The sequence below is a fragment of the Myiozetetes cayanensis genome, unplaced genomic scaffold (assembly GCF_022539395.1).
Source record: "Myiozetetes cayanensis isolate MyiCay16 unplaced genomic scaffold, myiCay2020 scf16, whole genome shotgun sequence".
NCBI classification, from domain to species: Eukaryota; Metazoa; Chordata; class Aves; order Passeriformes; family Tyrannidae; genus Myiozetetes; species Myiozetetes cayanensis.
Genome location: NW_026087270.1, coordinates 16,534,442 through 16,559,307, shown reverse-complemented (window position 1 = coordinate 16,559,307; position 24,866 = coordinate 16,534,442). Strand labels below are relative to the sequence as shown.

The 24,866-nt window shown below is 56.6% G+C and overlaps 3 protein-coding genes and 2 non-coding genes across 5 annotated transcripts; 4 read left to right on the top strand and 1 right to left on the bottom strand.

The window, feature by feature from the left end:
- Positions 1–564: 564 nt before the first annotated feature.
- Positions 565–2,864, top strand: LOC126637903 (C-factor-like). Its single transcript, XM_050311454.1, has 6 exons — positions 565–791; positions 1,099–1,150; positions 1,362–1,549; positions 1,861–2,019; positions 2,345–2,467; positions 2,661–2,864. The coding sequence occupies exons 1-6, from the start codon at positions 645–647 to the stop codon at positions 2,772–2,774; spliced, it is 783 nt and encodes a 260-aa protein (XP_050167411.1). The 5' UTR covers positions 565–644; the 3' UTR covers positions 2,775–2,864.
- A 1,253-nt stretch (positions 2,865–4,117) lies between these two features.
- On the top strand, positions 4,118–4,189 carry TRNAH-GUG (transfer RNA histidin (anticodon GUG)). The gene has a single exon. It is a non-coding gene; the product is annotated as a tRNA-His (tRNA).
- A 1,370-nt stretch (positions 4,190–5,559) lies between these two features.
- TRNAK-UUU (transfer RNA lysine (anticodon UUU)) lies at positions 5,560–5,632 on the bottom strand. Its single transcript has one exon. It is a non-coding gene; the product is annotated as a tRNA-Lys (tRNA).
- A 982-nt stretch (positions 5,633–6,614) lies between these two features.
- LCAT (lecithin-cholesterol acyltransferase) lies at positions 6,615–12,738 on the top strand. Its single transcript, XM_050311443.1, has 6 exons — positions 6,615–6,838; positions 9,324–9,480; positions 9,945–10,060; positions 10,402–10,497; positions 10,584–10,808; positions 11,601–12,738. Exons 1-6 carry the CDS (start codon positions 6,691–6,693, stop codon positions 12,221–12,223), a joined length of 1,365 nt encoding a protein of 454 aa, XP_050167400.1. The 5' UTR covers positions 6,615–6,690; the 3' UTR covers positions 12,224–12,738.
- A 581-nt stretch (positions 12,739–13,319) lies between these two features.
- On the top strand, positions 13,320–24,676 carry MATCAP1 (microtubule associated tyrosine carboxypeptidase 1). Its single transcript, XM_050311448.1, has 6 exons — positions 13,320–13,792; positions 17,598–17,741; positions 21,696–21,828; positions 22,179–22,484; positions 23,250–23,347; positions 23,851–24,676. Exons 1-6 carry the CDS (start codon positions 13,385–13,387, stop codon positions 24,013–24,015), a joined length of 1,254 nt encoding a protein of 417 aa, XP_050167405.1. The 5' UTR covers positions 13,320–13,384; the 3' UTR covers positions 24,016–24,676.
- Positions 24,677–24,866: the final 190 nt, after the last annotated feature.

The following is a 24,866-nucleotide window of genomic DNA, read 5'->3' as shown; positions in this document are numbered from 1 at the left end:
TGCCCCCATGGGCTTCCCCCCTCCTCGGGCACCGTGCACGGCAGAGCATCCCCAGCACCTCCCCTGGCACCTCACCTTGCTGGCACGGTACGGGTACATGGGGGCCTCTGGCACCCCGAGGCACAGCCCGATGGATGCCAGATCTTTCACTTGACAATCAGGGAATGGGCATTGTCTTGGAAGAGGCAAGAGCAAGGCAGGGAATGTCTGCTCATCTGAGGCACGACCTGGCTCAGGGGATCTGGGAAGGGGGTGAGATCAGCCTGTTCCCTGCGCACATTGGGTCCAATTTAGAAAGCCCATCCTGTGAAACATCAGACCTCCCTGAGCCATGGAGTTTTCCACATCCCCTTCCATACACCACTCCCTCCCTCCTCACCCCCAACAGCCTCCCCTGTATTATGGCACCAGGTTTCCCAAGGCCATCAGAATTTGCCTGAAGAAGCCAAGTGATTTTTGCCCTTTGGTAACAAGATGGGCTCCCAGCCAGGATCTATATCCTGGAGTTTGAAGGTCTGGAGAAGCTGAACCTGGATCCAAGGGTTGGTGCAGCCCTGAGTGGGTGGAGTGTCCGTGGAAAGCATTATAAGGAAACATTAGGGAGCTGAGCAAACAGTGTGAGCTGCAGCAGAGGGAGAAGCAACATGGGAGAGCTTTGTGCCCGCTCTGTCCTGGTGACTGGGGCCAACCGGGGCCTCGGCCTGGGGCTCGTCCAGCACCTCCTGAAGATGCCAAACCCACCCCAGTGGGTCTTTGCAGGCTGTCGGGACCCCAAGGGAAAGCAAGCACAGGTGAGGCTGAGCTGGGAGGCAGTGTCTGTGCTGTGGGGAAATTAGAGCAGGGAGGGGATTTGCAAAGGGTTGGAGTGGCAGCCACAGCACAGGGCAGCTGGGCTGGGACACCCTGGGAGCAGCTGTGCATGGCCTGTGTGGAGGGAACAGTGACACTTGGTCATGGGGCACTCCCCATCTATTGGGTTCAGGCCAGCTGAGTCAGGGTGCTGGGCGTGCTGTGGTTCAGGGTCAGACCATGGGAAGGGCTGAGCCTCTGCACAGCCCCTCCTGCCTCTCTGTGCCCTCACAGTGCCCTCTCTTGCAGGAGTTACAGAATTTGGCCTCCAAGCACTCCAACCTGGTCATCATCCCACTCGGTAGGTGCCCCGAGGTGGGAACCTTTGCCCCAGTTCCTCTGGCGAGTGCCCAAGCACTGGGGACACCCAGAGAGTTCCTTGCTGGAAGAGAGCTGTGCCAATGGGCTGATACCTGCAGGGCCAGTGGGCAAAGCCCTCTCTGGGGGAACACAGGGGGCTCAAAGCCACCATAAGGTCATGGGCAGTAACCTCCCCTTCCTCGGCTCTGCAGAAGTCACCGACCCCGCCAGCGTCAAGGCGGCTGCAGCCAGAGTTGAGGAGCTCCTGAGGGGCTCTGGGCTGAACCTTCTCATCAACAATGCTGGAACTGCAAATCCAACTTCACTTGATAAGGAGACGCTGGAGACTATGACCCAGACTTACACCACCAACACGGTTGGGCCTCTGCTGATGGGCCAGGTGAGACCCAGCCCTGCAGCACAGCTCCAGGGAGCAGCCCTTCCTGTGGCTCTGGCTCTCCAAGCTGGACATCACAGAGGGTGTGAAGGGCTGTTGAGAGGGTGTCCTGCCTCCCCTCTGGAGCCCATCGTGTTCTCAGTGATGAGAAGCTCATGGAGCCGTGGGCTGGAGCTCAGGAGCTGGAGCCTGGCGGGCTGGGGCAGTGGGGAGAGGAGGGACAATGTTCTGATGCTGGTGCCAAAGCTGCCCACTGTGGAAGGAGCTGATCCACTACCCTGTGCCACATCCATGTCTCCTCTTTCCCCTCACAGGCATTCCTGCCCTTGCTGAAGAAGGCTGCCCAGGGGAGCCCGGGCTCAGGGCTGAGCTGCAGCAAGGCAGCCATCGTCAACATGTCCAGCTATGCAGGCTCCATTGAGGATGTCTACGTATGGGAATTTGGACAAGTTGTCTCGTACCGCTGCAGCAAGGTACTGCCAGAGTGTGCTGGGGGGAGCCCAGACCTTTTCCCCTCCAAATCATAGTGCATGCCTTCCAGCTTCCTCCTCAGTCCATGTCCTCTGCTCTGTGACTGAGCTCCTATCAGTCCCTGGGTACTCTCACAGCACAGTCATGTGCCTGGCCTCATGTCCTGCCTCAGAGGGACGTGATGGGACAGGACCTCGGCTAGGCAGCATCATGTACCCCAGGAGCTGGCTCCAACTGCCCTATCCCTGCCCCAGCTGTGAGACCTGCACACACCCCCTTGCAGCCCCCTTCCCCTCCCACCACCCTCCCTGCCCTGTCTCCCCACAGGCTGCTCTGAACATGCTGACCAAGTGCCAGTCCCTGGCATACCGGGAGCACGGCATCCTCTGCGTCGCTCTCCACCCTGGCTGGGTGCAAACTGACATGGGGGGCTCAGGAGAATCATTTAAGGTAAGAGATATTCTGGCTGTGGTCTGGGAAGAACCTCTTCATTTAGGAATGCAGAGCTTCCTGGAGACTGAACAGTCCCAGGCATGCTGGGATCTCTCATGCCGGAGAACCCCAAGCCCTGAGCAATGATCTGCTCCAGGGCAGACCCTGTCCTGACCTGGGGCACACAACTGTTTCTCCCTCTTTCCCACAGCCCCCCCTGACAATTGATGCCAGCGTGCAAGGGATATTGAAGGTGCTTTCCTCCCTCTCTGAGAAGGAGACTGGGACCTTCCTGAACTGGGAGGGGAAGGTCTTGCCATGGTGAGATGCTGGTTCAGGATTCTCACTGTGGGGACCTTTGCTGCTGCACAGTGTTGTGCCTGTGTCTTAATAAATTAGTGTCTGTAAAGAGTAAGTAGAACTGTGTGAGCCTTCTTTCTCTTGGTGTTCTATTATCACTGTGAGAGTCCTCATTAACGCTCTGAGAGAACTTCTCAGACTTATTCTGCATATCACTGAGCTGGGTTGGTCTGAACATTTGTTCTCCTCTAACTGGGGCCCTGGCTACCATCCTGGCAGGGCTTTGGCTTGCTTATGCCCTGCTGTGTTGTTCCTCCAGCAGAGATCAAGGTAGTTTAAAACATGCATGAAGACCAGGACCTGCAAGCAGGGAGTTTGTAAATGTGGTCCTGAGCCTTCTCAGGGATGGAAGCCCTATTCTGTCTTCCTATTCAGTCTTGTTTCTACCTGTCTTCTGGGTGGCTTCCATGGGTCTTGTGCAGCACTGGAGGCTCCATGATGAGCAGAGATGCTCACAGTCTCTCTGGGACTCACCATGGGACTGATGGAGATGGGTGAGGGACCCAGGGGGCACACTGGGGCCCTGGGGTCCATGGGGGCACCGGGGATCCCCTGCTGCATATCCTGGGATGGTACTGGGGGGGCTGTAGGCTGCCCAGCATGTGGAGCTGGGAGCTCTCACCCCCACAGAATCCTTTCTTCTCCACTAGCACTGAGCCCAACCTACATCCAGGGCCAGCAACAGCAAAAGCAGCTCTGGAGTCATCAAAGCACAGTTTTGAAGGCATAAAATTGTGGGGAAACACGGAGTGGGATCATGATCAGGCAGCGAGGTGGCAGTGGGGTCCTGGGGATGATGGATGAGAGGTCCTGGGGACATTCCAGTTTACCTGGACCTCCCTATCTGGATCCTTCCCACAGCATCACTCAGCTACCCTTGGAGATCCTCATGCTATTTGTTGTACTTTTAACTGAATTCCCCCAAATTTGTTGTATCACACACAATGCTAAAAAGTTTAATTCCTCACCTCCTGTATAACTTAGATTTAGCTGAAACTATTATAACCCTGGGTTTGCTGGATTATAGTGTGCTGGCCCTGCTGCACGGTAGCCCTCAAGAACACTGTCCTTCGCAGCAGCCTCGCTCCCCAGGTGCCATTCCAGCACATTGCCAGTGTTTTTGCACAGTTTAGGGCCTCATTCCATACTGCTGGAGCTCTGAACAGCATCGTCCAAGGCTGTTTGTGGCCCCCTAGATAAAAACAGTGTGGATTTGTTCGCCGGGCTGCGCTGGGTGTCGGTGCCAGGGGAGGGGTCGGAGCCGGCGCTCTGCTCCCCGCGGTCCCCGCGTGTGGCAGGACACCTTCTGCTGTGATCGTATAGTGGTCAGTACTCTGCGTTGTGGCCGCAGCAACCTCGGTTCGAATCCGAGTCACAGCAACACTTTTTTTTGCCAAGCGCCGGGACGGGGGAGGCTGCGAGGGGGTTGGTGTGGAAGCGATGCCCTGGGAAGGGGCCACAAGCTTGGGTGGTGTCTCTGCTGAGAGTGACCAGACTCACACCAACAAGGATTACCCGACCTGTAGTCACTGCCCAGGGTCTCTCCAGTGAGGCTTCAGTGACGCTTCTGGGAAAGCATTCCAGCGTCTCCATTTTCCAGGCAAACTTGAGAATTAAGAATGATCACCCAGCCTCCCACATTCCCCTGCCTCACAGTTTAGCAGGCGGAGGACCAGACGATGCTGTGGCTGCCCTGCAGACTGACAGGAGGCGGGAGGCAGCAGCTCGCTCAGCTCGCTCCTCCTGCCCTCCAGGGTATGAAGGATCTGACACAGCGGAAGGAAGATCAACCTGATGAAAGCCCAGCTGCCGGCACTCCCCGCCCCAGGGGAACGGGATTTTGTTTGCAGCAGCTCCAGAGACGCTTTCGCAGCAGAGGCAAAACCCACCCAGAGCTGAGGGATGCCCCTGGCACTCTGCGGCTCTGGGAACCGGAGGTCTCATGGGCACCAAGAGGCAGGTGGAGATCTGTGGGTGCAGCCACAGATGCTTCGGCCTGAGGAAACCTCTTTAAACTTTTGCTTTTACCCTCCCGGAGCCTTCAGACCGCGGAGTCACCCTGTTTGCTTGGACTTGGTGCCCTCTCCTGACAGCCGCGCAGAATTCACTCCGGACGGCAGCTTTCAGAAGAGAAATTACACAAGGTACGGCACAGGCTGGTGGTGAAGAAGACACCACCCAAGCACTGGGTCTCAACTTGTTCACCACGGTGGGGGTATCTGAAAGCAGCAGAGGGCTGCAGCGCTCAGGCAGATGGGCTCGGGTGTCGGCAGGGCTTGTGCCCGGGAAAGGGAGAGGGGGGATTTTTTTTATTGCACAAAATAAATTTATTTTATTTTGTCCCTTATCCAGAGCAAGAAATGGAGAGGGGAAAAAATCATTCTGCATTTACCATTAGGATTTACAGTTTGTAGGGCACTACTTGCACAGCTTCACACTTCTCCAGCCTTCATTTAGTGAAAACAAGTATTTCTTTACTCAGGGAAAGCTCAAAAAGCATTTTCCCTTCTAAAGCTTTTATAAGGAATACACAAGCATGCAGAGTTTTCCTTTAGCAGCAGCAGTACCTGCTGGGTGGCTTCATGAGTCTCTGGTCTCAATGGAAGATGTCGGTTTGGGCAGCTGAGCACCCCGCAGTGAGAGTGGGAGAAAGAGTCTCCTACTTTATCCCTGTCAGCTGCCCCAGGAGGGACTGTCCCAGCAGGAGAAGGTGCCGCTCCTGCCCTCGGGCTCCTAAAGGATAAAGCCACCGCCTGAACAGGGGCTTGAACCCTGGACCCTCAGATTAAAAGTCTGATGCTCTCCCAACTGAGCTATCCAGGCTCACAGTTTGAATTTGGGGGGATGTCCATGACACGCAGTGGGGACCCCACTTTGCTGCAGCGTTTGGAAGGGCGATGTGGGAACCTGCTTTGACCTCTCCCGCCCCCACAGCACCCCAGCGAGGCTGAACCCCGGGCTCCCGGGAATCCCGCGGGCACTGATCCGGCACAGGGATGCTCGCTGGGAAGATGCGGGTGCCGCGGGGATGCGCTGGCAGGGAGGGGAGCGGGATGATGCGGGAGCAGCTGTAAAATCGCCGCCGCTCCCCAGAGCTCCCGGAGGGAGGCGGGAGGGTCCTGCCGTGGGAGAGGAGCGGGGAGGGGATGTGACCGTAACAGGGGCCGTCCCCGCTCGTGGCTGGGATCGCACAGCGGTTTGGGGTATCTGGAGCCTGCAGCAGCCAGGAACTGTGGGATCCCAGTGCCTTCAGGGGGGTGCTGGGAGGATGCTGCATGGGCCAGCCTGGACAGGGGGTCATGGAACAGGGACAGTGCACAGGGTGGCACTGGAGAATGCGGTGCTGCCACTTGACACAAGGGGCTGCTCAGATGTGTCTTCACTTGTCCCAATCTCGCTATCTTTTCCCAGGTGCCTGGGGTCCACCTGGCCACGTCGGCAGCACCAGCATCCCCTGCCAAGGGCAAGAGGAGCAGAGATGGGCTGTATTCCCCCAGGTGGGGAGGGAGCAGCCCTGGGCAGCCCTGTGGGGTTACCCCCAGAGCACCATTCAGGGGATAGAATGTGGCAGCCACCACCCCAGCACAGGGCAGAGGGACACTGAGGCACTGGGAAGCTGCTCAACGTGTGGTACCCCCGAGCAGGGCTCCCGGGGCACGAAGAGCCCCTGGGCACCGCTGGCCTGGCCCTGGCAGGGCATGGCTTGTCCATAAGGCCAGTCCTTTGTCCCTCCCGGTCCCTCCTCCTCCTCCTCCTCACGGCCAGCCCCTTGCAGCTCTCCCCTCCCCTGCAGCCCCGGGTGCCTCTTGGCTGAACCTGCGTTAAAATTATAAAAGGCTGTTTGGCCCGGAGCCGTCCGGAGGATCCCGGCCGAGCCTGCCATGGGGAGCAGCGGCGCCGGGTTCGCGCTGCTGACGCTGCTGCTGCTCCTGCAGCCCACGGCACAGTTCTGGCTCTTCAATGTCCTCTTTCCACCCACCACCACCCCGGAGGCTCCCCCGACCAACAGCACACCCCCCGTGGTACTCGGTAAGGTCACGCCAGCACGGGCGGCACGTGGGGGGTGGGATGGGCGCCGTGGGTGCTGTGCAGACCCCCCGGAGCAGAGAGTGAGAGGTTGGGGTGCTGCCCTGCTGGTCGCTCAGTGGGATTTTGGCTGCGATGGCTCTTGGCTGGCCGGAGTTGGAGCCACCAAGGATGGTGGTGGTAGGGGGTGACACACGGCTCCTCAGTCCCCTCCCATTCACCGTTATAGGGACACAGGGCTGGCCATGCCCAGCCAGGGCTTTCTGGAGCTGAGGGGACAGGCTGGGCACCTCAGAAAGCAGGCAGGGCTCTTTTATCTCACATCTGGCCCAGAGGGTTTGCTTGGGTCTGGGGGAACTTTGCTGGCACAGGGACAAGGGCTGCAGCACACCCTTCTCTGCCACTTCCCAAAGTGGCTGCTGCTGGTGCAGTGGGTGCATCCAGCACCTCCCACTTCCCTGAAGTGTTTGTCCTGTGTTCTTCTCCCGATTCCTGGTGATAGCTAAGTTCTCCTCTGTTGCTGCAAAAGGGCATCCATCTCCCATCCCACCCAACACCAACCCTGCCTGAGGACAAGCCAGCAGGGAAAGGGGCACAGGAAGGTGAAGGGGGAGGTGGGAGCAACTACCACCTGCTGGTACCTCCCTCCTGCACAGTTCTGCCTTCCTTTGCCCCTGTGCCATCGCCGGGCATCTGAGCTCAGGTTTTGCCGTGAAACCTCTGCTGAACAGAGTTGGGGTTTTTTTCCTCCTTTTTCTTGAATCATACCGAGTTTCCCCTTTAAAAAAGAGAAGAGAAACTGCAGAAGATCCCTCCCTGCCACAGTGCCAAGGCTGACCCTGCAAACTCCCTTCCCAGAGGCATCAGGGAGCAGGGAACAGTGTCTGGATCCTCCATGTCCTGGGGTGGGCAGTAGAGCCGGGTTGCTGTCACCAGGTGCCTGTTTTCAGGATTACCTGTGATGGTCAGAGCACCTCCTCTTGTGCCCCAGTGCCAGCCCCAGGGCCTGTCCCACGCCCATCCGGATCTGGCTGCCCCGTGTGCTGCTCGGCATCCGCAAGTAACCCATCCCCCTGGGCCGGGCGTCCCGGAAACCCCCAGTGCCCTTGGGACTGCCGATAACCCCTCTGCCCCCACAGGAACTCCCTTAATAATTACCTAATGTCCTCTGGAAGGGGAGGCAGAGCTCAGGGCTGTGTGCCAGGGGCAGGGGAGTGCTGGCTGTGTACCTTAGGAGCCATCAGAGCAGCTGGTGGTCCCACTCCTCTCGCTGAGCAGGAAGATCCCCTCTGCCCGCTCCTTGCCTGGGCTCTCTCTGCACCAGGGACCACTGGATGGCCTGATCTCAAATCAGGTGCTTTGAAAACAGGATTAGACCCTCCCAATATCCCTGGGGACATGCCACAGGATGGGAGCTGTGAAGCACGTTGAGGGAGGTAACTGCTACATCTCCTTCCCCTCTTGCGTGGCACGAGGCTTTCAGAGGCTGCAGCCATGCCCCTGGCATTGAAGATCCACACCAACCCCAGCTGTGTACTGTGGGCAAGTCCTTGGACCTGCTGGGGCCATGGAATAACCTGGTGTTCCCATCTGACCAGGTTCACTGTCCCCTGCAGTCCCTTCACCTTTTGTCCTCACCCTCACAGTCAGTGCTGGCACCAGGACCCGGCTCTTGGCTCCTGCACACGGGCTGGGAAAACTCTCCGTGGTGTCTGATCCCAGCACAGGCATATAAATCAGGAGGGCACTGGGATGGGTATCCCATCCCTGCTGGGAGCCACACTGAAGCTCCCAGAGCAGACCAAACACCCTGGTGACCGTCATCCTCCATCGAGGGAGCCCAGGTCACACCAGTGTGTTTCCCTCACACACTGTTCCCACTGAAATCCTGCAGAGTACAGTCCTGCTCAGCACCAAACCATTTCACAGACCTTGTTCAGTCTGTGTGGAGGGTTTAAAGTTCAGGAAAACAGTGCATGGGTCTCTGGAGCCGGCACTGGGACTTTCTGGGAACTCTGCATCCCTGAGCAGTCCCGCTATCCCAGGAGGAGGTTCCAGGAATGCAGTAGGGTTGGGCAGCACTAAGCAGCACTGACTCCTTCCTCTAGGCTGCAGGGAGGAGAGGAGAGTGGAAACCCAGCCAGGCAGGGGGAATAATCCTAAATGCTTTGTGCTGGTGGCGACTGGCACATTTGGGCCAAGGGTGGCAGCTCTGGGGATCACCCCACGAAAAAGGCAGCTTGAGGGGTTCCTGAGGATGCATTTTTAGCACTGCTTTCATGCTCCCCCTGCATCTCTGCACTGAGCACCCTCGATCCTGTGCAGAGTGGGCTGTTCTCCAGGGATGCAGCTCCTGCAGGTGCCCAGCCAGGCAGCCCCAGGGAAGCCTCTCCCGGGGAACCAGGGCAAAAGCTGTGTTGGGCAACACCACAGGGCGAGTGGGATGGGGGCTGTAGCTTGCTCTGCTCTCCCTCTGTGGTGCCTCCAGTGCCCGGGTGCCTTGGGAACCAGCTGGAAGCCAAGCTGGACAAGCCGGATGTGGTGAACTGGATGTGCTACCGCAAAACGGAGGATTATTTCACCATCTGGCTCAACCTCAACACCTTCCTGCCAGTGGGGGTTGACTGCTGGATCGATAACACCAGGTACCATTCAACCCTGCCCCGGGAGCTCCCTGGGGAAATGACCTACCAAGGATCTCCCTCCCCTCTCCTCCCCCTGGCCATGACTGAGCACACAGGGAATAATATGGGAGGACCACGGGATTGTTTGGGAACACAACTATCTGGCTACGGCTGCCTGTCCCTTTCCCACATTCCTGCCATGTGCTCTGCCCAGCCAGGCTGTCCTGAGCACCCACTGGAAATTCTGCCACCCCGCCCAGGGCCACAGGGTGAGGGGGCTGCTGCAGCCTGCTCCATCAGAGCCTGCTGTCCCGGGATGCCAGGCAAGAGGCACGGACACTGGCTGGGCACCAGTCCACCTCCCCATCCACACAAGGCTTGGAAACAGCCCCCCAGCTCCCAGCTGCCACCCAGTGATCTCCACCCCAGCCCCACGTCCCCATGGGGACATGGCTCTTCTGCTGCCTCCTGTCCTGTCCCTGCAGGGTGGTGTACAACCGAACCTCTCGCAGAATGTCCAATGCCCCAGGGGTGCATATCCGCGTGCCTGGGTTTGGCAAGACCTACTCTGTGGAATACCTGGATCAGAGCAAGCTGGCAGGTGAGAGGAGAAGCGAGGGGTGTCTGGGGGGATCCCACGTGCTCCCTGCACATGGGGAGGTGTCCCCATGTCTCCAGCAGGGATTGGTTCTGCAGAGAGCTCAGGTCTCTGGGAATGAGGGGCATTAGCCTTGTGAACACACAGCCTGTGAATGCCCGCAGGGACCACCCTGTCCTTGACCCCAGTACGCAACGGGATACACAGAGCCACTATGTCTGGCTGGAGCCACCAAGCTACGGGGCTTACCAGAGGACATTTTGGTTGTGACCAGGACCAGGATGGAAAAAGGTTGACAAGAGAAGACCACAGATGTAACCCCAACCTGTTCTCTCTGCTCGCAGGTTACCTGCACACGCTGGTGCAGAACCTGGTGAACAACGGCTACGTGAGGGACCAGACGGTTCGGGCAGCCCCCTACGACTGGAGGGTTGGACCCCGTAAGTCTGGGGGTTGTGGCCAGGCCCTGCATGCGGGGAGGGAGCAGGATAAGCCTCATGCCATCGTGCTCCCCTCTTGTCCACAGAGGACCAGCCCGAGTACTTCCAGAACCTGAAGGCGCTGATCGAGGAGATGCACGACGAGTACCAGAGAGGCGTCTTCCTCATCGGGCACAGCATGGGCAACCTGCACGTCCTCTACTTCCTGCTGCAGCAGACACAAGCCTGGAAAGATCAGTACATTGGGGGGTTCATCTCCCTCGGTGCCCCCTGGGGAGGGTCCGTCAAGCCCCTGCGTATCCTGGCATCCGGTGGGTGACTCCTTGCGTGCAGCAATCTCCCCGTTTTCTTTCCCTCCTGCAGAAATGGAAGGGATGGGCAGAGAAGAGACACACGGTGTTGGAAGAGGTGGGGGAGCCAGTTCCTCTTTAGACTGTTTGCAGCCCAGAAAGCCACAGTCACTTGCCTAACACTGACAGCCCAGAATATCCACAAGTCACAAGCTGAGCCTCCCAAAACGCATGGGAATAAAAATCATGTGATTGGAGGTTGAACATCTGGCCCCCTTGCATCATCCTTAAGTCACCTGCTCATATTTTTCTCTGTTGCCACAAGAGCCAGAGGTATTTTTAAGGTCATCTGGGTTCATTCCATGATCTTAGGATGCAGACACAATGCCAAGGCTTGCAGGAGACATGCACGTTGGCCACCCACTATCAGGCTCAGCTCACTCCTGTCCCTGCAGGCAGGAGTGGAGGTGCTGGGATTGCCAGGGAAAGTTCAGGGCTCAGTTGTTCTGGGCTATCAATCACACATCCAGGTTTGTTTATGCTCAGCCCCTCCAGGCAGCTCGAGATGGGGAGAGAAGAGTTTGGAAGGCTGTTCCCGATAGCTGTAGCCAGAGGGGTGAGGAGAGGACATATGATAATGGGCAGGGTAGGACATATGATCACAGGCAGGGTAGGGGTAAGGAGGGGAAGAGCTGAGCTGGGTCTGGCCAGGAGACAGCCATGTGTCAGTGCTGGGAGAGGCTGATCCCAAAGCCTCCATCTGCGAGGGTACGTTGTGGTGCTGTTTCTGATGAGCCCCCGTGTGTCCCGCAGGTGACAACCAGGGCATCCCTCTCATGTCCAACATCAAGCTGCGCGAGGAGCAGCGCATGACCACCACCAACCCCTGGATGTTCCCAACGACCCTGGCCTGGCCTGAGAACCACGTTTTCATCTCCACACCCTCCTACAACTACACCTACCGGGACTACCAGCGCTTCTTCACCGACGTCAACCTGGAGGACGGCTGGTACATGTGGGAGGACATGAAGGACCTGCTGAAGGACTTGCCCCCTCCTGGGGTGGACACGTACTGCCTGTACGGCACAGGCTTCCCCACGGCGGAGACCTACGTGTATGACGAGCGTTTCCCTTACGAGGACCCCGTGGACATCATTTACGGTGACGGGGACGACAGCATCAACACGCGCAGCTTGGAGCTGTGCAAGCGGTGGCGCCACCAGCAGAAGCAGAAGGTGCACGTCCAGGAGCTGCGAGGGGCCCACCACTTCAACATGGTCTTCAGCAACCTGACGCTCAGTTACATCAACGAAATCCTGCTGGGGAGCCAACAGGAGCAGGGGGAGACGGGGGAAGTGAGATCCAACCCAGAGGCTGGGAAGGGGGGGAAGATCCTAACTGGGCACGAGGTCCTTAAGGAGCCTAAAAAGAACTGAAAGGAGTGAGGGCCAGCTTCCCTCCATGATGGTGGCCACCAGAAACTGCCATGCAGGGGAGCAAAGGATTCGGAGCTGAGTTTGGAAGGAAAGTGAGCAAGACCAGCAGCTCAGGTGGATGGGCTGGCACCCACTTCCACACTGATTGGTTTTTCTTTTGGGAATGGTGATTAATTATATTTCAGAGGCTTGTCACCTCCCACTAGCGGGTGCATAATTAACCATGCTGCCAGCTCATTAACATCACACTCATGAATTCCAGCGTACGCACAAGCCCTTCTCGCTAGCAAGCCATGTTTAGGCACTTTAGAGGCTGTGGAGCCCACGGTGCTCACCTGGAGCCTCTGCTCACCTGGGACAATGAGAGCAGGCTCTGACTTACTGGGGTGGTCACGGAGGTGGCACAGGGGTGGCACAGCAGGTATGGCTTACAAGAGCAGTGAGCTAGGCTCCTCAGGCAAGACCAACTCAAAATCAGCAGATTTACAACATAATAAACACAATTTGCTTCTGCACGCTGAGCCTGCCTTGTCCTTCACAGCAGGGTAGTGGAGCCAGGAATAAGCAAAAAGCGAGGTTCTCGCTGCTCACAGGCACCTCAGGAGCCAAGGCTTTGGGGAAAAACACACGGTCAGTGATGCAACTGGGGTCGGCAACACAGCCAGGGCTGGCAACGTGATCGAGGGTCACAGTGTGGGTGGGGTTGGTGACACAACCAGCGTGGCACTCGGGGCTTGGGCTGGTGACACAGCCAGCGCTGGTGATGTTAGTGGGGCTTGATGCTGCGACCGGCGCTGGGAAAGCGACTGGGAGATGGAAACATAACTGGCCTTGGAAACGCAAACTGGCGGCTGGTGATGCCGCCGGGGTTGCCGGTACCGCCGGTGTTGGTGATGCAGGCGGGGTTGCCGGTACCGCCGGTGTTGGTGATGCAGCCGGGGTTGCCGGTACCGCCGGGGCCGGCGATGCCGCCGGTGTTGGTGATGCAGCCGGGGTTGCCGGTACCGCCGGGGTTGGCGATGCCGCCGTTCCCGGCGCCGATTGGCGGCGGGCGGTGCGTGGCCGGGGCAGGGCGGTGCGGGGCGGGTCGGGGCGGGGCGCGGGGCCGGCGCAGCCCCGCAGCGGCCGCGCTGGAGGCCGCGGCCATGGGCGCGAGGGGCCATGGGCTCCGGGGCTGCGGGCGGGCCGGCACACGGCAGCGCCCCGCTCTGCCCCTGCTCGCCGCCGCCACCACCTCCCCCGGAGCCGCGCCCCGCACCGCGCTGCCCGCGGGGGACCCGCCGGCTCTCGGAGACCGGTGCGGGGCGGCGCGGGGAGGGAGCGGCGGGGCGCGGGGGGCTGCGGGCCGCCGCCTCGCTGCCGCACATCGCGCGGGGCCGCGGCGAGGAGGGCGCCGGGCGCCGCAGCCCCTGCCTGCTCGTGGCGCTGCGGCCGCGCAACGTGGAGGCGGAGCGGGAGCGCTTCTTCCGCGCCAGCTTCGCCTACGACCCGCAGTTCGAGTACGCGGAGCCGGTGCCCGCCGCCGTCCTGGACAAGTACGGGGCCGCCTCCGACCGCTTCGTGACTCAGGTGGGTCCCGGGGACCGGGAGGGATGTTCGGCCTGGGGGGAGGAGGAGAGGAGCGGGGGGACCCTGGCTCGCTGCGTTTTCCGCGGGAGGGTGTGGGTACCCACGTGGGTATCCACCGGGATGTATCATGGTGGGGCCGGCCAGGCGCTGGTCCATGGTCACAGACTCCTGGAATGGTTTGGGATAGAAGGGATCTTAAAGACCCCACCCCCTGCCATGGACAGTGACATCTTCCGCTGGACCAGGTTGCTCCAAGTGCCATCCAACCCAGCCTTGGACACTTCCAGGGATGGGGCAGCCACAGCTTCTCTGGGCAACCTGTGCCAGGGCCTCACCACCCTCACAGACAAGAATTTCTTCCTAATGTCCAGCCTAAGCCCACCACTCTGTGTCAATTCAAAGCCATTCCTCCTTGTCCATGTGAAACCTCACAGCCTGCTTTCCTTCCCAGCTGCTGCCTGACCCTGCTCGTCCTCAACACCTTTTGTACCCTGCCTTCAGCACGCTCACCCTGTGATTTCTTCAACCTGTTTTTAGTTACCTCCCCTACCTGCAGCAATAGTACCTGCTCTGTGGGTGACATGGGTGCTGGTCATACTGGTGCTGGGTGATGCTACCAGTGTCCACCCGTTGGCCAAGTTGGATGGGGCTTTGAGCAGCCCAGTCGTGCTGCCCATGGACGCGGGGTTGGAACTAAACAATCTTCAGGGTCACTTTCCACCCAGACCAGTCTGTGATTCTATGATCAAACTGTCTCCTGCTTACGCTGGGAGCTGTGCTCCATCATGGGCAACTTGCTGGTGTGTTTTTGCACTTGCTGCTGTAGAAATAGCAGCCAAGGATCTGGAGCACGTGTGTGACAATGTGGGAAGCGGTCCTTAGCCTGAATGACCTGGTGGTTAAGTCTGGCTTGTTTTGTGGAAGGCCTAAAGGTTGTCCATTCCAGCAGCATCCTTAAGGCATCAGCAAATATGGTTGTTAATGACATTAGTTGGTGTGGACTCTGCTTGAGGAATCTGTATTATTTTGTATAACTCTGTCCATGTTTCCTCTTCTGAAATATTCCCAGCTTGCTCTCTGCCATGGGGATGGCACTGAGCAAACAGCTCCTGGTCGTTCAACAGGAGGACAGGGTCAGGAGCGTGCTTTCAGGGTGCTCTGCCCACAAACGAGCCTTTCTGGGATGCAGGGAGTGGAGCTGCTCCATGCTTGGAGCTGGGAGCCCAGCCATGCCCCAAAACCAGTTTGCTCCCAGGGAGAGCATCCTGCCTCTGGGAAGAGCATCCTTTCTGCCACACAAAGAAGGGAGCAGATAAAAACCTCTGATCCTGAATTCCCACTGGCACGCCTGAGCTGTTCCTTTGCACCTCCTGGTCGGGAGCGCTTTGTTCAAACAACAACTTATTTGCTGGTTTATTTATTGCTTTTTGAATGTTTACTTCTTCCTGCATCACTGCCTGTGCCTCTGCCTGCATTATTATCCCAATGATTCAGGCCCTTTCTGTAAACAGCTTTCTAAGCAGTTCATCATTCCCAGTGCCTGCCATACCTCTGCCCCAGATAAACTGGTGCCAGCAAGGCTGTTGCAGGGAAGACACTCCAACTCCTGCAAAGACCTCGCTGGCTTTTTTGCATTTCCCTCCTGTGTTTCAGTGCTGTTTCATTCCCTGAGTCATGCAGCAAAATGAGTTGCTCGGAGCTATTTCCCCCCCCAGTACTTTCTCATTTGGTGCAGTGGACTTCCAGCATAGTAAAAAATGAATAATTGAGATTATTTTTCTCTGGGCAGTACTTTGAATTAATGGAATTAAGAGCTTGTAACCACTGTAAATGGTCTCATCGTGGATCCTAAAACCTTTTGCAAGGGACATGAAGTGTTGAGTGTCTCTACCAGTGTTTCTCTGAGTTCTCCTGTGTCCGTGTGATGGACTATTCATGTCACTGTTCCTTTGCTCTTACCCTGCAGTAACCTCCTTCCAGTCTCTCTTATTTTGGGAAGCCTTTTTCCTTGCCAGCTCACTGTTAGTAATAAACTGTTTTTATTTGCAAAGACCTTCATTAATCATAGAGCTTAAATAAGTGAGACATTTTGCTAAGTCAGCATCCTTGGACATGAGCAGGCAAACCAACACCAGCTCCCTGCCTCCAGCTGCTCCACCAGCTGCTCTGCATGTGCTGAAGGGGTTATTTAATAGAAAAATTAAATAAACCAGGAGGATTCTTCCAGCCCCATGGAGGCTCATCACCCTGGAGATCACATCCCTGGTTTGTGACGTGAACGTGAGCAGCACCAGCCTGGAGCTGGGACTGGAGGATTTGTTATCCCACTGCATATGGTGGGTGCATGATTTGGAGATGCTCAGGACACTAAACCTGATATCTCAGGAATTTTGCTCTCCAGGACGTGCACTGAAGTTCAAGGAGGAGTGTGCTCTTTGGTTGTCTTCCTCCTGGGCACCAGCTGTGCTGGGTTTCTCTTGGCTTGGTGCTTTGGGTCCCCTGGGAGGAGAGAGAGAAAGTGGCTGAGCAGAGGTGGGAGGACAAAAGGTCCTTTTTCTGCCTTGGTCGGCGGGAGCTGCAAAAACGAGCGTGATCATTCAGCAAACAAAGCAAAAAACAACAAAAAAACTCCCAACCTAAAAACCACAAAACTCAGAGCACAGAACTGTGCACAGCTCCTCCTGGGAAGACACTGTATTTTGAGAATAAAAAACAGCTGTGAAAACTGCCCAGGGAAGGAAAATCAGTACCTTCTTCAGGGGTAGAGGAGGTTGTTCACCAGATGCAGACCACAAAGCTCCTTTTAGGATCATAGAGGTGTTAGGTGGGACAAGACCCTTAAGATTAAGTCCAGCCATTACCCCCAGCATTGCCAATCCCACCACTAAGCCACGTCCCCAAGTGCCACATCTGCATGTCTTTTAAATCCCACTAGGGATGATGACTCCACCACTTGAGCAGCACTTGGTCCTGGGCTGGGAGGCCTGGCAGCAGCTCAGCCACATTTGCAGGTGCAATAAAACTGTTGGAAAACCTCCAGAATTGGGTGAAAGCCATTGTCATCTGCTTTGGGATATATATTGCTATAATATTGATATTAATACATATTAATATATATTCCAGTGACCGGGAAAAGTTGTTGCTTGAAAATGTCTACGGTGAGAACACACTTTTGGGGGAGGAAACGTGCTAATAAATGTTGGCATTTTATAGATGCTCCATAAACGTTAATGCAAATAGAGGAACACGTGCTGCTGTTATTAGAAGGCTGCTGGGTGTGCAGCAGGCTGGTGGTGCTGAGACCCTGTTTGGAGCAGCATCACTGCAGAGGGTGATGCACAACCTGGCTGCCAAGCTTGGAATTCGGCGCTGTGGTAAGAAACTCTCGGAGTAGAGAGCAAGCAGGGAAGCTGGAGCTCGTTGTGCAAGCACCAGAGTTTGAAAGGAGAACTGAAAGCAGAAAAGATTGAAAATAATCCCGGCCTTAACCGCGCTGGGACGATGCGGTTTCGCTTCTGCTTGGCCCCGTTCCCGCAAGAGATGCTTGCAAGGCTGACAAAAAGCAGAAAGAACACGCTGTGGGGTCATGCTGATTGCGTGAAGTGTCTGACTGTCCTGGTGGCCACCTCCAGCCAAGTCACTCTCCTTGTTTTGTTTTTTTTTCAGGTATTGCAGAACCACCTCTCATTTTAGAGGCGTTAATCGGGGATTGTCTCCGCTGGGTTCGTCGCACGTGGGTTTTTAAAGGTGAATCTTTGGGCAGGGAGGATGTTTGCACTGATGTTTTGTTTTCTGTGTGCAACAGGCTATCAGGATCATCCGTGCAGTCCTGGAGAAGTATGGGACCTACGAGAGCTTCGAGGTCGCCACGGGCGGGAAGCTGCTGAGCAAGTGCCAGATCTGGTCCGTGATCCGAAAGTACATGCAGAAGGAAGGCTGTGTGGGAGAGGTAATCCACATCCCTCCTTTATCTCTTGTGAAATACAGCAAAATATTTATTTTCTGATAAAAAGGACTCCGATTAAGAAATGTTTTGGGTACAAAGAGGAAATTTTTTTTTTACTCTGAGTTGTGGTGGTGTCCTTTCATCTTCTGCTTGGCTGTGTTCGCTGTACTCTGGCATTAGGGCATGGGTGCTGATTTTCCACCAATTTCCCATGAATTTTTTCCATGTGTATCTCCCTTTTATGCTTGAGAGAGAGGGGGGAGCTGCTACTTGTCTACATGTCCATGCCAGGAGCCTTTTGCTGTGTGCATGAGGCATCAATTACTGTCAGGAAGCCATCTCCTGCTGTTGGCTTTGGGATGGCAGATGTCTCCAACAGCTGCCTTTGTCCACGCGTCCAAAAGCAAAGCCAGGGGCAGAGATTTCCTGCTGTCCTGCAAGACATGCTGGGTTGTGGTGCTTTGAAACCCCAAGCTGGGGTTTTGAGGCTGGGAAATAGGTGGTTAAGATGCACCCATGTAGCCATGTGGGATGAAGCCCAGGGAGTTCAGCATCTCCTGACCTGGTTTCTCTGTAACCCCAGCAGCATCCAGGACAGGATGTCCCACAGCTGCAGTTAAGGGGCATTCTTTTTCCCCCTTCTGCCAGCAAGGTGTGGCCAAAACACTTCCAGTGTCCTGGATTCAAGGGCTGAGAAGGATTTCTGGGGCTGGCTTTGTGTGGTTTGGCTTGCAGGGCTACCTTGGGCTGTCGGCTGCAGGGCAGAGCTCATGCATTGCTGGCTGATGTGGCAGCTTCCTCACCACTGCCTCTTGGCCAGACTGTATTTCCTACCTCTGATTTTCCACCTCCATCTCCAAGCAGGGTTGTTGATGGGCATTTCTCCAAAGCATCAGCTTTCCCAGTGGTTCCCAGAGCATTCCATGCCTGCAGAAGTGGGAATGAGTGGTCCCCTGAGGCCCTACCTGCTCAGGGGATGTTTCTCCTCCAGCACCCGTGGTTTGCCCTGATCCCTCCTGAGGGTGTCCCTGCAATGTGGATTTGGCCCCTTGGCCTCCTAAGCCTTTGCTTTGGACAGAAAGGGTTTCTGCAGATCTTTTCCTATAATTCAGCTGCCTTTGAGTGCCCAGACCCAGTCTCGATACCCAGACAGAAAGCTGGCCAGTCTTACAGACCTGCACTTATGGCTTGCTAGTTGAGCTCTATATCTTGGTTTTATCAATTGATCAGGTTTAACTCTTCTCTCCTCCATTAACCGGGCTGCAGCTGGGCACAAAGCCATCTTTTTGTCTTACATTATTAGTGTAAAGTGGCTTCCTTCCAACCCTGTGTAATTCTCCCTTTGCTCAGAGCTATCAGGGCTTGGATTCGATGAACTTTGTGGGTCCATTCCAACTCAGGGCAATGCAGGGTTCAATCACTGTGTTTGCACATGGGTGTGCGAGATATGTGGCTCTTTTATCTGGGACTTTTGATAAGTGCTTTTAAAACAATTAAAGCACTAGTTTGTTCCTTCCTGTGGAACCATTAGAATGTCTCTGGGGTAGGGAAGAAGGGAAGGGTTTTGCCTGCTCTCAATGCAGCGATGTTGGCTCCCTGTGCAGGAACAGAACTTGCTGAAACTTCTGCGTCGCCGGCAATTTCACTCCCTGGCGGGGATCTGGGTGGCTTCAGGCGTGTTCCTCCCTCCCTGCACCTGTATCTCTGATCCCTGACTTTCACCATCTGTGCCCTGTCTCTTCTGCTGTGCCCTTTGCTTCCCTGACACCTCCTAATCACGAAAAAGAGGAGGAACTCACGCGGTGGTAGCATTAGCCCAGAGACCGAGCGGCTGGTGTGCCCCTGCCCGCAGTCAGTGCTGGCAGGCAGCATGGCCAGGCTGGTGGCAGCCACTGCAGGCAGCTGCCCTGTGTCCCCGTCACCGATCGGCAAAGGCAGGAAGGATCCCACTTTCCGGCACCGCAGGCAGCGCGCTCCTGGGTAAGTATTCGCGCTGCAATTAACTTCGTGCCCTCAAAAGCTGCTTTTTTCGGGGTCCAAGCTGCAGATCCTGAAGCTCTGCTGCTTTTCTTTTGCCTCAGGACGGAGGTGATGCTGCCGGAGCTCGGAGGCCTCCGTATGGATTTTGGCGAGCTCACAGCTTGCAGCAGAGAAACACCCGGCCCCGTTGGTAAGTGCTGCATGGTAATCCCTGGGGTTGTGGAATGCTGTCAGCCTAAACAGCACTAGCTGGTGTCTCCTGGGATCCCATCCGTGGTGTCCCCCTGTCTCTGAGCTGCCTTCTCAGTGTCAGAGGTGCTTGGGATGAGCTTTTTCTCCATCATTGAATCCACAAAAGTGGAGCAGAAGCTTGATGGGCCACGACAATTCACTGGGGGGGCTGCTCAGAGCAAGAGAGGTCACAGACCCCGAGGGCTGGCGCTGCTGCTCCAGGAGCAGGATTTGGGCTGGAGTCACAGCCCTGGTTGTAACAACATCAGCAAAGCTGGAGGGTCCTGAAATAAGGCAAGTGGTGCTGCCCAGTGGGATGGGCTGGTGCTGCAGGAGAAGGGCTCCAGCAGGCAGCAGAATGGCAGCGTGTGTGAAGCTGCGGTCTCCAGCAAGGCCAGGAGTCCCTCTGCCAGTGCTCCTGGGTGACTGGCTCTGTGTGGGGAGCCACAGGTGAACTGGTAAGTCTCTTCTCTGCACTGGAGGGATTCCCTTTCACGCTGGTGTATTTTCATCCAGGTAAGCAGTTGTGCTGTAAGTATTTCATGCTGTTTGTTTGCCCAGCGGTGGACTCTGTTACGCTGCTCTTTTGGCTTTCATAATAAATAGTAATATTAATAATAAATCTGATTTAAAGCAAACTAATTCAGTCTCCTCTCCTTTTTTTTTTTTTTTTTTTTTTTTTTTATTAAAAGATTTGTCCCTTAGTAATGCATACACATGTTTTCATCCTGAAAACTGTCAGCTGGGAAATAACAGATGGTTTGTAGAGTTAATATCTATGTAGGGGAAGAGTTTTGATTGCTGTCCTTAGGGTTGCCGCTGCCAAACCTTGGATGCAAGAGCTCCCAGGGACCATCTCCAGCGATGCTGCAGCTTTGAGTCACTGCAGGTCTGAAGTTGGGTGGTCAAAAAGTGCTGCTTGGTTGGCACATTAACTCCTGTTCATGGAGAGCAGCTCCCTTGGCTCCAGTGCTTGCAGTAGCCAGTTTTCCCAAAATAGCTGGTTTTTTCTGCAGAAAGATACTGGCTAGTCCTGCACATGTGATGCCCATCCCTGCTGTGAATTGTGGGCAGCACACACGGTTCCTTCTGTGAGGGTGGGCTGGCATGGAGCCATCCTCACTGCTCGTGTTTTGGAGCCTTGAATGGGGAGAATCTGCAGGGGGAGTCCATGAAAGTGGAGCCAGGGCCTTGGGCCCCCAAGGAGATGTTTGTTGGGGGGTGCAGAGGTTGGACCCATAACAACATCGGTGCTGTTGGGTGTTCAGAGCAGGCTTGTTTTGGTGGCCAGTGTTAGTGCTCCATCCCACTGCCAGTGGGGATGCAGAAGCAGGGCCAGGCAGGTCTCCAGAGCATGCCTATCATGTGTGGCCACAAAATTGTGGGCAGCCCATGGGAACAAGCGGGTGGAGGCGATGCTGGAGCCGGAGGGATGCTGGAGGAGGCTGCTTAGCAGCTGCCTGCTGCCCCCACAGTGCCTGCTCAGCTTTGTTGGCTGTAAAGAGATTAAAGGAGCTATTTCATCCCCTGCATGGGATCATCTCTTTCCTCTCATTATCCCCCCCAGTGGCTCCTGCTGTCTGTGGTTCCTTTGGGGAGCTGCAGCACGTGCCAGTGACGGTGCAGCAGAGCCGAGCAGTGCCACCCGTGGTGTCAGTGGCTTTTCTCTGACCATCTGCCACCGTGTCAGGCTCTGCTGAGAGCCAAGACCCTGCTGATGGCAGTTGCCTCCTCCTTCTTCCGCAGGTGGTGGTGCAGCTCACCGATGACCTCCTGTCCCAGGCGGTGATGATGGTGGAGGACAGCAGGCCCACACTGGCCATCAACCTGGCTGGAGCCCGGCAGCACTGGCTGGAGGGGATGCTGCGCCACGAGATAGGTCAGCATGGGGGGGGAAGGTGGCTGTGGGGTGGGAGGCACAGCGGGGGGAATGCTGTGGGCATCCTTAAGGTAATGGTCTGGGGCAAGGTGGTACCCACAGGTCCTGGGCAGGTTTTGGAAGGGGCTGAGGCCACCTGCACCCCTCTCTGTGTGTGCAGGGAGGGCATGTTGGGCTCCCACCTTTTTACCCATGCCCTGGCCTCCTCCTGGCTACCAGAGCGAGCTGATGCCCCACGGCCAAGACTGGAGCTGGCACCCAACCCCAGCGACTCAGGGCAGGGAGGGTGGGAGCTGAGCATTTTTGGAGGCTGTGGGTGACCACACTCACCCCTGTCCCCCCCTCCCCAGGCACCCACTACATCCGGGGCGTGAACAACACGCGCCAGCCCTGGCACAGCTCCGAGGGCCGCAAGCAGTACAGCCTGAAGCCCGCCAACCCCACGGAGGAAGGCTTGGCCAGCCTGCACAGCGTCCTCTTCCGCAAGCAGCCCTTCCTGTGGCGGGCAGCGCTGCTCTACTACACCATCGAGCGGGCCAGCCGCCTGTCCTTCTCCGCCCTCTTCCAGGACCTGGAGCAGTACGTGCAGGACGCCGGTGTCCGGTGGGAGTACTGCGTGCGGGCGAAGAGGGGCCAGACAGACACCTCACAGCCAGGTACCACGGAGAGGGGTTGCAGAGCCTTTGGGTTTTGGGGAGGGAGGGTTCTTTTTAATTTTTTTTTTTTTTTAAAAGGAGACCATAAGGTGGCTGTGTTCTGCTGCTGGGTGGGTTGGGCATCACCAGTCCTTGTAGTGGTGGCTCGGGCTCGTGGCTAGAACACCAAGAGTAAATTTATTTCCATTACCTCACTAACCAGGGGATCCCCAAAGCAACACCTCGGCAGGGGTACACAGGATCAGAGGATCACTGGCCTGCTGTTGACAGGCTTATCAAGAGTTACTCCCAGGTGCAAGGTCGACTGAGCAATTTACAATCTGCCCTGCTAGTCTTCTGCTTTTAACCCCTTCCTCACAACATGTAGCCATGGCAGCCCTCCCTCACATCCCTCCTCATCCCCAGCACTGCTCTCCTGTGGGATTACACTTGTCCCGTAGGAGTGACTTGCATAAGCTTCTGGGGAAGCAGCAAAGGAGAGAAAAAAATGAGAATTACTGTGGATACATTTGGATTCTTGCAGTGGTTCACCATTAAAAAAATGACTTTGGAAGAAGGATGAGACCATCCCAGTAAGGTGTAGGGGACTCCTGCTGCACCCAGCTGCCTCCCCAGTGCTCATTCCTTGGGACTCAGCAGTCCTGGGCCCTGGAACACTCGTGGCCCGGTGCTCTCATTCTGTTTCTTGCAGTCAGCAAACATTCAGGCAAGTGGTGGGTGGAGGGAAGCCAGGCTCCCTCTCCCAGGCCTCTTCTGCTCTTCCAGGATGTTTCAGTAAGGACCAGGTCTACCTGGACGGGATTCTCCGCATCCTGCGCCATCGGCAGACCATCGACTTCCCGCTGCTGGCTGCGCTTGGAAAGGTAATGGAGTGGGGCTGGCTCATCCCAGAATCCCATCCCATCCTGAAGGTCACACAGGCTCTCGCTCCCATGGCTTCCCAAAACCCAGCCCTTGCCTGGCAGCCCTTCCCCTCTCTGCCTTTCCCTGCACTTGCAGGTCTCAGTGAGCAGGGAAAGGCAGTGCTGGGTAGGATGCAAGGAAGGACAGGACAATCCGTAATCCTCTGTGGGAGACTTTCGGGAAGAGGCTTAACCCAGCAGGTTAAGCTTTGCTGGCCCTCAGCCACAGCAGTCCTGCTGTCACCTGGCCCTGCAGTGACAGAAAATTACCAAAACTACAAATCCCTGCAAATCCCACATCCCCAGCAGCTTTCCCGCTGCCTCCCCGCAGGCAGGAGGGATATTTGGGCAGTGTGGGGGGTAGGGGGTGAACCAGGTGGGCTGCAAGGGGGCCAGATGCTCCCTTGGCACCTGCTAGGGTTTGGAATGGAGGGGACTGACCCTGTCCCCCTGCTTCCCATCAGGTCTCCTACGAAGATGTGAATCGGCTGAAGAAATTCGGGGTCCTGGAGAAGGCGCGCATCCCCCATTTCATGCAGGACCTGGAGCGGTACATGAAGCAGCTGGATCACATCGTCACCACCAACGGCCTGAACGAGGAGGAACTGGAGCAGCTGCTGCCTGACTGAGGGGCAGCCCCCAAACCAGCACCCCAAGGGTGTAACTGGTGCCATTTAACTGGGTATTTATTGGGGCTGGAGGAGAGGGCAGAGCCCGAGCCGGGTGCCCGGGGGGCCGCTGTGCATGTACCGCTGTGTAGGGTAGCGCGGCCGAGGGCCAGTGTGGGTAGTGTTGATGTGTTCCCCCCCAACATCGTCCCTGCGTATTTTGGGGACGGCTGTGCGGCTCCACGTGGCTTTGGGGAGCTGGAGAAGAGGGTTCAGGGGGAGTGAGGGCAGAGCTGGGGCGACGTGCTGGTCCCCGAGTGCAGAAGGCTGTGCCGGGGAGTTGCAATGGGGGGATTTCCATACGGATCCTGGGGGTGCTCCCAGCACTGCGGGGGCACCTACACGGGGCCAGCAGACAGGGCTGGGGGCTCTGTGCTGTGCCTAGCAGGGAATCCAAGGGCTGGCCTGCACCCAGAGATCTCCCCATGGATGCCTTTGCTGCTCCCTATGCTTCCCCTCATGCCCCCCACCAGCAGCAGGAAGGACTTGAATCCCCCAAATACCAATCTCTGTCCAGCTCTGCACCCCAACTGCAGCCACCCCGCCTGGCTTTGAGGACTCAGGGTGGGGATTGGGCTTGATGTTAGTCAAAAGCGTGTAATAAAGATGATGTAATGGAAAAGACGTGTGGGCAGAAGGTTGTGGACAGCATCAAAAACCAGGCTGGCACCACTGTGAGCGCCTGCTGTGCATCTCGCTGGCACAGGCAAACCTGCGTGGTCAGGAACAGGAAGGGGTCACTGGGGTCTGTAAAACAACAACATGGGCAGGGACAACATCAATAAATCAAAAGTAGGCAAACATAAAAACTG